Here is a 12,388-nt window from a genome sequence, read left to right as displayed (position 1 = left end):
TGAGCACACTAATAGACTTTATTCCATTCCAGACTATTACACCTTGAAGATTAAAATCACTCTGAATAACAGAGAGCCTCAGTTTGCAAAACTGGAGGCCAGCTTCCGTCTCGGTTGGGGAGACACATCGAAGACATCCATTCATCCTTTCGCTGTCATGGATTTCAGAGAGTCTGTGGGGGCCGTGACCACATTCACCACGCTCACACGGCTGGCACCTTGCTGTGGAAGTGGGACGATAGCGTCGACGAGGCCGAGTGGTACGTCCTCTTTAAACGGTGGTGATGCTTCCGCCGCCGCGGTCTCGTCCTCCTCTGGTGAACCTGGTAGGCGAAGAAGGCGAGGACCAGCACCACGCCCAGGACGCCAAAGAGGGGGACAGTGCCGAGCTGGTCGAGGGCGGAGGCGGAGAGGGCCGGATTGACCCCTCCCGGCCCGGGGAGGGCGGCGTCTTCACGGATGTCCCGGGCCGCCGGTAGCCCGTTGGGGCGGTTTTGGACAACGGGAAGGAAGAGAGCTTCCGGTACTGACAGCAGCTTCTGATGCTTGTAGAGATTACTGCAGAGAACGATAAAAAACGGATGCTGTTAACATCATTGCAGACTTGGCAAAAATTCAGAAAAAAACACCCTTTTTTGTGTGTGTATCGAGAAAGAAACTATGTTTATTTCCATCCAATTTCAATTTCATTTTAGAGCAATGGAATTGAGTGTTTCACTTAATTCATTGCTCTCATCTGGTGGGAGGGGGGGGGGAGGGGTTATGACAGTGCTCAAAAGTATTCCTTGCTGAGGAAAGTTGAGAGTTGAGAGTTGAGATGGGTCTTCATAGAATTTCACTTGCCTTCATGAACAGTTTTCAGGACACATCAATCACATGCACACAGGATGACCTTTTTAGTACACAGGACTATCAACTACCCCATAAAATGTAAATTATAAATACGCCTGTACACTAAACAAACAGGTTCATCGTAAATAATGGATGTGAACATGATGGAAATGGGTACATCTGAATATCAATAACAGAGTGTATCCTTGTGATCAGCCACGACATGTTAACTTACCTCGGCGCAGAGAAGTTGAGTGATTCTCCAATGGCCCAGGCCAGCTGGGGGCAGGCGGGGAGTGGGCGGGGCTTTGGTTCCCCAAGATGGGCCTCCAGCACCTTGGAGTAGCGATGGAGGTGGTTGCCTGCAAAGCAAGACGAGACAGTAATGATTGACTTGTGCTCAAAGTACATCATAGGAAAAACTGCTCATGGTTTAATCATGTCTAATTTGTCCTTTCCTCACCAAGAATACAATGGTAAGGGACAAAGCGGGATGATACATTTAAAGAGTGGTACACTTTTAACTGCCGTCTCGGGGCAGTTCAGAACTGACTGTAGGATCTCTTTTCTTGTTCAACTGGTCCATTTTTTATTGGACCTCCTCCCCCCCCCCCCCCCCCCCCCCCCCCAAATCAGTTCTCTCCAAGATCAACATGTGTGATGTACAGTACAAAATATGTGATTGTTTCCTTTTCCTTGTGCAAATCTAAGAACAATGCTCAATTCTCTTTAGGAAAATTTGAGGATATGAGAATTAATAATGGCCTAAGTACTAACAGGACATGGAGATGTACCCTGGTACATGTAGGCATAGGAGAGTGGGGTGTATCGTACTGTGAAAGTCGTGTGACATGGTGGATGGCATGGAAAGAAATAAACCCTGTCTGAGATCACGGGAAAAATGAAAATAAATTCAGTTCAAAATAAATCTCTACATTAAGATCGGCACTTGAGTTAACACCATCGGTTTTTACTACAAAAAAAAAAAAAAAAATTGTGCAGTACCCCCTTTGAAAGCATTGACACAATGTGTATGTGGCTCTACTCAGCAGGATCTCACTGAAATCTATTTCAATCTAATGGCAAATCAATGACACAATTCTACATTAGGCAAACTGCACAAATAATATGTCTACTGAATAGCCACTAGGAACAGGCGTATGTGGAAATATCTGCCGCCAATGCTTACCTTCCATTCGCGTTGGCAAGGAATCCACCGGTGGAAGTGAGGTAGCTATGCTTTCATGTTCAGAGAACATGGGGGAGAGGTTGCTGTAGGCGGTGTACTGAAGGAGTGTTTCCAGCAACCAGTAACAGTCTGGGGATGGGAATGGAAGTGTGTCACAAAGAAGAGAATTTCAAGTGAGACAGGAATCACGATGGAAAACTAACAACTTCAGCTGCACACCTCTTTTCTTCCATTTCTGGGAGCCATGCACAATCTCTTCTTGCAGCGCACTGTCCAGTTTCAATACAGAAACTGTGGTGACGCTGACTCTGGAATTGGACAAAGTGGCTGACACAGTCACGATCATGTACATTAATTGAAGCCAATCAAATCATCCAGAAATTTGCTCCAGATTGCACATTCTGACACCAACAGGACACAAACTAAAAGTATGTGGGAGTATTTACTTGCATTTGTGTTTTTGAAAAGTATTCACGGCAGCTTTTTGACTGTGAATGTTTTGTCCAGCATTTCTTGTCTAAACACTGCTATCATGGGTGGTTTACAATGCTCTCTATCATGTTTGCAGCAGAATAATAAAAGCGGGTCTGACCATCCTTTTTTAAGGCAGTTTCTCGAAGTTACTCATAGACTTCAATGCAACCTAATCATTGCCATTTGCAACAAAAATTGTTTCATTTTACATCAGAGCACTACTATTTTGACATTCACATGATGTCTTTTTACTGAATCAGGCTACTGTGAAAAGACTTGAGATTGAGTCTCAGCCCATGCACTTTGAAAATTAACCATGCATCAAGAACGCAAATGCTGAGAACAAAGGCCTCAAACACATCTCACTTCAGCATCTGCACGACATTCTCAATGTACATGAAGCATACTCTTAAATGATGGAATTGTAGAAATTGCTACAGAAGTGTCTATTGAAGACGTCCCTCTTGGTTGCTAAGCAACACATCCATTCACTAGGCATGGTAGTGGAATCAACTGACCTGTCTGCATGTGGCTGGTGTCCAGGCAGTTGGAGTCGCCAAAGAGGACGATGCGCCCCGCACTCTTGCTGTGCTGGAACATGCCCAGGATGGGGACGTCGGAGGCGGTCTTGGTCTCCCCCTTGAGCACCTCGTAGCCCTGGTCCTTCAGCGAGGCCTGGATCAGGAGCCCGCCCTCGGTGGGGAACTTGACGATACTGCTACCTGACGTGTACTGACCTGCAGCGTTCACGATTAACCAAAAGGAATGAATTTACATCCACAATTTTGCCTTTTCACTACTATACAATGGACCACACAGGAACACTGATGTTGTGGCTGATGTAATGTTAAATTGTGACTGTGTTCATTTGTGTGTGCTTGTTAGGACATGGCAGCAAGCTGTAGGTGTAGTATATATTTCACTCCAAATTGTCAACTGTTTTGCAACTAAGCACTGTAAAGCTGTTTTACTGATAATCACATCAATTTCATGGAATCTCTGCTGTGAATGTTACACAAGACAAAGAATTTGTCAGGACATGCTCTATTCTATTTAATGGCCTAACTGATTACCAATAAAGACATCTATGTGACTGTGGAAACCATACATTCTGAGAAGCAGCCAAGAAAAGAACACTTGGTACTACAGTTGTATGTACAGCTTATGAATACTTGGTGCTTTAGAGAGAACAGAAGTATTCTGTAAGTATAGAATTTATTATATGGTTCCATGGTTGCCTCAACATAGTTCTATATGTTGAATTTCAATAGGTCTTAACCTGAGCTTGCACACTTACTCTTTCTTCCTCCGATTGAGAACTCTCCTTCATACACCCCATCACCAAATGCCATCCCCCATGGGGCGAGGACTTCATTGAGGGCTGGTATGTTGCTGCCTCCTGTGTCTGGCATCCACCATTGTCTGAATAGGGGAGGGCAAGGTATTGGATGTCATGCTAAAAGATGGGCAAGAGCTTACACCTCATCTTCCTTAAGGCCACTACACACTACACAACTTTGCCACAATTTATCCGTTGTACGACCTTAACCCGATGAGGATGGTTTGATTTTGCTACAACACGCATTTCCCATAGATGCTTGCCTGAGTATACTCGGGACTCATCCTCAACAGGTGAAGACTGGAAGTGTCATATCACCAGCCTTGCCAGGTTTTAGTCATGTGTCTGGGTCTTAATGCCAGTCGCAGAGACTTGACATGTTGAATTTTCATGACTGGTCGTGGGCTTCAGCCAATCATGGTACAGTATAATGCACTGCGGCCAGAAGGGTTGTAAGCCTACAATATGTAGCTGTAGAGTCTGATCATATCATGTGTGATGTCGAGTCATGCAACTTGTCGTATGACCCTGCTCACCTCTCTAAGCAAGTGACTGGTCTGATCATGTAATGTGCGGTGGGCAGAATCACAAAAGCATTTTCCTCCATGACCGTACGACCACAAGTGAGTTATTATTTTTTTTTTTCATAAGACCTTTTGAAGTTTGTTAACCTTGTGAGCACTTTGTCACACGACAAATATCTATAGGAGTACAAACTCACATGACCAGGCTCGAGCGCTGCGCAGCAGGAATGCAAATTGCCCCAAACTTACCTTGTGTTCTCATCGTAGAACTTGACTTTCTTCATGACAGTGGTGTTGTACCAGTCGGCAAAGATCATGACCGAGAGGCCGTTGTCGATGTCCCGCTTCAACTTGCTGATCTCCTCGGGGAAGAATTCCTCCTCTGGGTCCACCACCAGAAGGGTTCCTGGAAGATATAAGATTTTTTTTTCTTTAAGCACACATTTCTAGAACTGCAAAAATGAATATATTCACACATTTTGCCCACATGTAACTATGTACAAAAACAGACATGCCCAAATTTGTTGCTTTTTGTATGCAATATTACTTTTGTGCATCTTTGTTTTCAAGGCAGGGACACTGTTATTTGAAGTTTTCTTCACATTTGTTAGTCCTGTAGAATGTATGTATGCGCATTTGTAATGCGGACCAGTTACTGCCAAAGCCGTTTTACTGCCATGGCAGCGGTGAGCTGATTGAGGAGCTCGCTCAATTGTTGTTACAGTCCGTGAAATAAAAAACATGTAAAATCAAAAATATAACATAAATTAATGTGAAAATGTTGCCCTAGCATGTTAGTGATTTTAATTGTGAGGTAAACTCTATTTCTCACATTCACATCCTTTAGGATTACATCACAATTTGGGATCTAGTGTCTACATAGGCTTACCATATTGCTTCGCATCAAAACATGTGAATGGAGCACCAAGAACTTCAACGTAGAAACCAGCTGCCCTCAGACGTTCATACATGTCCTTGAAGTTAGTGTGGATGTGGTCACCATTCCTATGGGGGGAGATATTAACAAGTTAACTATAAAGAGACTTAGCAAGAAGGGTATGCTAAAACCTAGAAATATCAGAGAAGAAAAAAAGATGAGAAATATGATTTCTCTAAAGTTTCTCTGATTCACTCAATATCCTTTGTCTTGAAGGTTATGTAACATAGCATCACAGACATCTGTTTAGCAGACGGAAGATGTGAAGATGTGGTTCAAAAAATTAGATTTCTTGCTAACCATTTGGCAGTATCATACATGTGATATCAAGATCACATGACCAAGATAACTTTCTGATATTTGACATTATGATTATTTCTGTATTATTTGTAACATGTGGTTATAAATTTCACCAATTTGTCATATTCTTGTTGGAGCAGTCAATGATATGAGATGATTTGATGATACATATGAATTGTCCTAACTTACATAGCATAGTTAGAAATAAAAACTGTTTGCAAATTTCGTTGCAAAAGTCAAAATTAATGAAAAAAAAAATTTCTCCATGAAATATATTCATCTATAAAGGTAGGAAATTACCATTTTACATTCACCTCCTCACACAAAAGGAGAAAAAAGTGGTAAAGAAACCAAATGAAAGAATCTTTATGAAGTCTATGTAGGACAAGGACAAGTGTGTTACAGCAGCACCAACACAAAGTCATTAGTTCCTCATGTATGAATGCTGCAGATGGGACCCTCACCAGTCCAAAGGGTCATTCTTCATCCTGAGGTTGTCCCTGGGGAAGTAACCTGGTGGGTAGCGCAGGTTGTGGTACTGGTCCCACAGGATGCGCTGGCTGCGGGCTGGGGTGGGAATGACCTTGACTCGGATGGGGAGCTTCAGTGTGCTCTGCCTTGGAGACTCTTCTCCATTCTGCAAGGATACAAAATATGTAAAACATGAGCAAAACAAACTCCTATATTTACAATTACATCGGTATTATAAGGCCTTTCACTTCACAACCCTGAACTTGCATAGATAGAGGAAGGCGCAGAAACATACAAGGAAAAGTACAAATTACGCGATGCGTAATATATGTCCCCACCGGAAGTAGCATTTAGTAGCAAAATGTACAATATAGGTCAAAAATCAAGGTCAAAGGTCAAAGAAGTCAAAGGTCAAAATTCTGTGTCGAAGTTTTGAAGCCCTCACCTAGTGCCATCACATACAGCAAACAGAATCGAAATCGGGTTAGAAATGGCTAAGGAGTAGCATTTTGTAGCCAATGTACCATATCGGTCAAAAATCAAGGTCAAAGGTCAAAGAAGTCAAAGGTCAAAATTCTGTGAAGAAGTTTTGAAGCCCTCACCTAGTGCCATCACATAAAGCAAACGGAATCAAAATCGGGTTAGAAATGGCGAAGGAGTAGCATTTTGTAGCCAATGTACAATATAGGTAAAAAATCAAGGTCAAAGGTCAAAGGTCAAAGGTCAAAGGTCAAACTTCTGTGTAGAAGTTTTGAAGCCCTCACCTAGTGCCATCACATAAAGCAAACGGAATCAAAATCGGGTTAGAAATGACGAAGGAGTAGCATTTTGAAGTAAAATGTACAATATAGGTCAAAGGTCAAGGTCAAAGGTCACAACTGAAATTCTGTGTAGAAGTTTCAAAGCTCCCATGTAGTGCTATCATATAGAGCAAACAGAATCAAAATTGGCTTATAAATGACAGAGAAGTAGCAAATTGAACATTTTGATCACACACGGACGCACAGACAGACGGACGGACGGACGAACACACACACGTACGGAGCCCGTTTCATAGTCCCCTGCTCGAACTCGATCGGAGGGGACAAAAAATCAGACTTGGGTGCATACACACTTGCGATAAACCAGAAGGTGAGGCAATATTCCTTACATGATTCAAATTTTGAGAATGAACATGTCAGACTAGTATTGTGTTGTAATAGTTCAGCACATTATAATCTACTTGAAGGGACAGCAGCTGATTCAATGAAATATATTCCCTTGGTGTTGTAAATCACAGCAGAAGCTTCTAGCTGAATTTGCTGGGCAGATTTAGCTCCTAAACTGAACATACATATGTATGGGGAAATGTGTGTGTATTTTGGATTAATTCAACGTAGCTATTAGGAAGCACTTTTATGTTTGTGTGTAAGCAATCACATGATCAACTTCTTCAAGTCCCCTCCGATGGATTAGACCATGAGGATAAAATGCATTGCCTAGGGGCAAAAACTGCTGCTGCCAGGGGACTTGAACCAGGGACATGATGATGTGAGATTCTATGGTCTCATTCATAGAGTCACAATGGCTCTGGAAGGGTTATGGAAAAGTTTCAATTCAGTAGGAAAAGTTTTAATCAAAGATGAAAATGGACAGGTGAACACTGTCAATGCACTGACCTCTGGTGGCGACTCGACGGTCAAGATGATTTGACCTTGCGCGATGCCTTCCCATGATGCAGCAGACGGAGCGGCAGTGATGGACACTGCCATGTAGCCGGACCATGGCCAGAGGACAGAGGAGTAGGAAATGGCGACCTGGACGTGAGGACATGAAGCGGTGACAAGTGAAACACGTGAGATGCATGGATTGTATTAGACAGAGTGAGGCTTCTAAACCTGGAATAAAAGATTTGTGTTTTGCACACATTCATGCTGGGGTAGGGAGGGTGGGGAAAAGAGAGTAAAGTCATCTTAAATTACGCAATAACAACAAAAGTCTTTATTCTGTCACACATACAACCTGCATACTTACACTGATACATTCTTTAGGTATTTTACCTGATGTCACTTATTTGATAGATAATACAGTGGAAACTGTGGAAACTCGATATAACGAGATGGTCGGGACCGAGTCATTTTCCTCGTTATAGCCGATATCTCGTTATATCAGTAGGCATAAAAGAAGGCATAACATAAAGACATTAATTTGCACATGTGGGACTACCCATCATATTTCAATCAATACTAATAACTAGATATTGTGTGTGAGGGAATTACTCACCTTTATGGGTAAGAAGATGTTTTTCGTCAAGGAAATCCAATATCATGAATGTGTTTCTTATTAATTGTAGATGTTTGAATTTGTAAATTTATATAGCTTGCGATTGTATCAAGATCGTCTGTGGATTGGTATGTGGTTATCGTATGGGTGTGTGTTGTGTGGAAAGCTTGAATATGGTCTGTACAATGCTGTGTGTGTATGTGACACATTCTGTATGTACATTATGACTGCGTGTGTGTGAAGATGGGGAATTCCCTACGTAGAAGGCCAATCACAGCATCAGATTGCCTCACACCTGCTAAACGTCATGATGATGTCATGTATACATAAGGCAATCCCACCACATTTTCTGCATGTATCAGTGTGCGCGCACACACACACTTACACGTTCAACATGCAGTGCTAGCTGGAGTGCCCTGAAGAAAATGATTATGACTGTGTGTACAAGACAGTTTTGGGCGCATCAAGCTTTACAATCTCGGAAGATGATAGCACAGGCGAAGTAAAGCTTTACGGAAGGCATTTTGCTTTACCTCGCTATAGCAGGTTTGATTGACTATGTTTTTCTTTGTTTGGAAGTCACAAAATTTATCTCGTTATAGCAGTTATTTCGTTATAGCCGATTTCGCTATAAGAGTAGCATTTTACATAGACTTGTGTGGAAGGAAAATTGGGACCGGGAAAATTTCCTCGCTACAACCGATATCTCGTTATAGCAGTGTTCGTTATACCGAGTTTCCCCTGTACTGTATATGCCCTATATTTTGCGAGTCTCATTTTTCACTAATCGGGAATTCCAAACATTTTTCCCGAGTGGTTAAATTTGCAATCTTGGAGTAGATCTACAGTTATGAATGCAGAAATGTTAGCATGCAGGCCACATTCATGTTGGGATCAGGGTTGATATTTTCATGTTTTTGAATTTACAAATAGCATCCAACATGCGAAATTTACATAAAACAAAACATTGCAAAATATACGGTGAAAAAATATCTTAATCAGTAAATGTATTGCTGCTTTTGTTTAGCATGACCAGTGGCCACTTTGATTGATCTGCAGAAACAATCTATAATTGCAATCTTTCGCTTCTGCATCACACTGTAAGACACTTCCTAGAATCCATTTCTCACAAGTACTGATAGACTTATAGAAAGAAAGACTGGTCTCAAAACTTGTCAGAGTTTAACATTAAGACAGTCATCACAGTGGACTTGATTTCTCACCTCAATTTGGGCGCCGTGCTGGGGCGCAAAAGGCTGCCACACTGGTTTCTCGGCGATCTTTCCCGTCACTCCCATACCATTCAGTATGGTCACCTTGATAGAATCAAACACATAAAATTACAATACAAGGTTCTCAGAAGTATCAAAGCAACACTGAGGTTAAAGACGAGCACAAATTCACATAAAACTGAGCCATAAACTCTTTAGAGTTGATCCCCACATGCTGTTATATGGTGGCTTGGTTACATCATTATTACTAAAGACAAAAGAAATATTTTTCCCTTTGTTTAACAAATAAGGGAACAGATTGGGCAAGTAGGTTTGAGCTTAGTTATCAAATCTATCCAAATTTATGATGTTAAATGTGGACACATGCATGTTTGTATTTATCCCACAATTAAGGATATGTGTCCATTTCTATTCTTCTACCTCTCTGTTTGTGTGTGTGTGTGTGTGTGTGTGTGTGTGTGTGTGTGTGTGTGTGTGTGTGTGTGTGTGTGTGTGTGTTGTTTTTTTTTGTGGCATAAAGAACAAAAAATATGACAAGGAAAACATCATTCATTATAATTTGTTCTATGATAACTCACATATTGGGAAATGACCCCCCCCCAACGAAAACAAACAAACAAACAAACAAACAAACAAACAACCAACCATTTCCATGACATTTTCTATGACCTTTTCTATGAATTCTGACAACATAACAGGAGTTTGCAATGCTTAACAATAATGTTATTGAACTGTCAACAAACTCACATTAACTATTACAGGTATGCCTCCGTGGTAGATTGGCTGTGTGCAGTAAGGCCAGAAATATGGACACTCCGTCAGATCCACATAGCTGGGACTAAAACTGCAATTAAAAAATAAAGAAGAAAATATCACAAAATGAATAAGAAACATACATTCTCCGCTCATTGTGCAGAGAAGCTGATTGGAGAACAGCAAAAGATTATTCTAATTGGCATGGACACTCAATATACACACCCTACATATAAGTGCATTGTACTTTTTATGTGGTAAACTTACCGTTTGCAAATGAAAATGGGTACTATGGCTATTTGTAGAACAACAGTTACTCATCCTTACATACATATTTGTACTCAATTTTATTTCAACGACAATAAGACAAAGATAAAGTACCAGTAAGATTTTTTTTTTTTTTTGCAACGGACAAAACTATGTTAACAATATCTACACAGGAACATTAAGCGTTCCATTTTTTTACCAGTGTATAGGCTATAAGCTATAACTAACCTGGCTTGTGGTTTGTAGGTGCTGAGAATCTGGTAGGCCTTGATCAGATCCAGTTTGCCATGTCCCTGCTCAAACATGTTGGCAGCCGGAAGTCTGCGGGCTGAAGCCATCAGGGCCTGCTTCATGCTGGCCGGATTCAACACCCACTGGCGTTCCTGGACAGAACTGGGGTGAACAGTTTCTCGCAATTCATACCTTTTTCCATTTAATACACTGTGCTTTGACACGCAAAGTTAGGAAAAGAGGGGTTGTGAACCTCTTTTCTACTCTTGACAATAACTTTACATACTAAACTTTGTTATTTTCCACAGTATCATTGACATCTTCTACAAGACAAGTTTTACCAAGCTTCTAAAAAAGTGGTTTTACATTAACTGTGAATCACTGGACATTCAGCAAAGGAGGAGACTGCATGCAAAACATAGTAACAATTCTGTCAAAATTTGAAGTTAATCTAAATCAGCTGCAATGTGAACAAAATGCTTCTGCGTCAAGGCCGATGAAAGTTGATTTCATGGTTCTCGTCAGGCATAATTCAGATTTTGATGAGGATTTTAGATCAACTTTCATCTTTCATCTGACAATGATTTTATGTTCTCACGTGGCATATTTGGAATTTTAATGAGGGATTTTTTCAACATTCATCTTTCACATACAAACCAAACAGGTATTGTTTTCCGACTAGTATCACAAGAAAAATGTTTCTTATTGGTTCAAATCACATCGCTAAAAACTATATTCTGTCCTTGTTTGTAATATTTTCTGGTAACCTGGATTATCTCATGAATAAAACACTATGAAAAAAATGAGAGACATGAGAGACTTATGCAAAATACACTGTGTGTATTGTTGTAATATTTTATCATTGCCACGTAGAAACATGTAACAGTATTTTTAAAGTAAGAGTCTGAGTTATTCTTTACTGGCATTGATTTTCTCAATGAATGTATAACTCTATGATTAACCCTATTTCTGTCACATACGCTGTAGCCAGACTGCTCAAACATTTTGCAGTGCGCAGACACAAGATTGTTGATGGCCATTTCTGATTATTATTATTGACATTAATGTGTCATGTTATACATCATTTAAAAGCTTATGGTCTAAACTTTCATATTATATAATAAACTGAGTGAGGGCGCCCTTAAATTCTAAGTAGGACGCCCTCTTATGTCACATAATTATCATTGCAGACTTACTTCTACATGTTACCACCTCATTTTTTCACACAACATGCTCTTGCATCACAAAAAGGTCTCACAGATGTTGTAGAGAATTTATGCAGCTTTCAGATGATATGATTTTTTTCATCAATAGCATCAGTACTTTTCATTTTATAAACAAAAGTCTGTGGCGACTATAACCTAGATTTCACACATTTTGTGTAATTTCTGATTTTGTGAATGATGTTGGCCTGAAAGTAGATAAAGCGTGTTTGTATCTTGTCAAGCTGAAAATGCAAATTGAATTGTGCTTTTTATTTTAAATTTAGATTAATCTTGTCCAATGATATTGCCATAATGATGAGATAATCTAAGGCTAAAAATTGTAATTGAAAATATTCAGACTTTGGAGTGTCCA

At 40.5% G+C, this 12,388-nt stretch overlaps 1 protein-coding gene across 1 annotated transcript in view; it reads right to left on the bottom strand.

Moving 5' to 3' along the window:
- Nucleotides 1-203: 203 nt before the first annotated feature.
- The window catches only part of LOC139710021 (membrane-bound transcription factor site-1 protease-like), a 28,550-nt gene continuing 16,365 nt past the window's right edge, over nt 204-12,388 (bottom strand). Inside the window, exons 11-22 of the mRNA XM_071621972.1 lie at nt 10,808-10,972; nt 10,307-10,403; nt 9,551-9,643; nt 7,724-7,861; nt 6,059-6,231; nt 5,247-5,362; nt 4,607-4,763; nt 3,792-3,916; nt 3,013-3,231; nt 2,021-2,149; nt 1,067-1,193; nt 204-558 (exon numbers count right to left, since the gene is read on the bottom strand). Coding sequence (XP_071478073.1) covers nt 204-558; nt 1,067-1,193; nt 2,021-2,149; nt 3,013-3,231; nt 3,792-3,916; nt 4,607-4,763; nt 5,247-5,362; nt 6,059-6,231; nt 7,724-7,861; nt 9,551-9,643; nt 10,307-10,403; nt 10,808-10,972 — 1,894 coding nt within the window. The remainder of the gene's footprint in view (nt 559-1,066; nt 1,194-2,020; nt 2,150-3,012; nt 3,232-3,791; nt 3,917-4,606; nt 4,764-5,246; nt 5,363-6,058; nt 6,232-7,723; nt 7,862-9,550; nt 9,644-10,306; nt 10,404-10,807; nt 10,973-12,388) is intronic.

Source organism: Diadema antillarum, unplaced genomic scaffold (assembly GCF_040938485.1).
Source record: "Diadema antillarum isolate AM-2024a unplaced genomic scaffold, OU_Dant_1.0 seq00001494_RagTag, whole genome shotgun sequence".
NCBI lineage: Eukaryota > Metazoa > Echinodermata > Echinoidea > Diadematoida > Diadematidae > Diadema > Diadema antillarum.
Note: the sequence above shows the minus strand (reverse complement) of the source record. Positions and strands in the feature narration are given on the sequence as shown.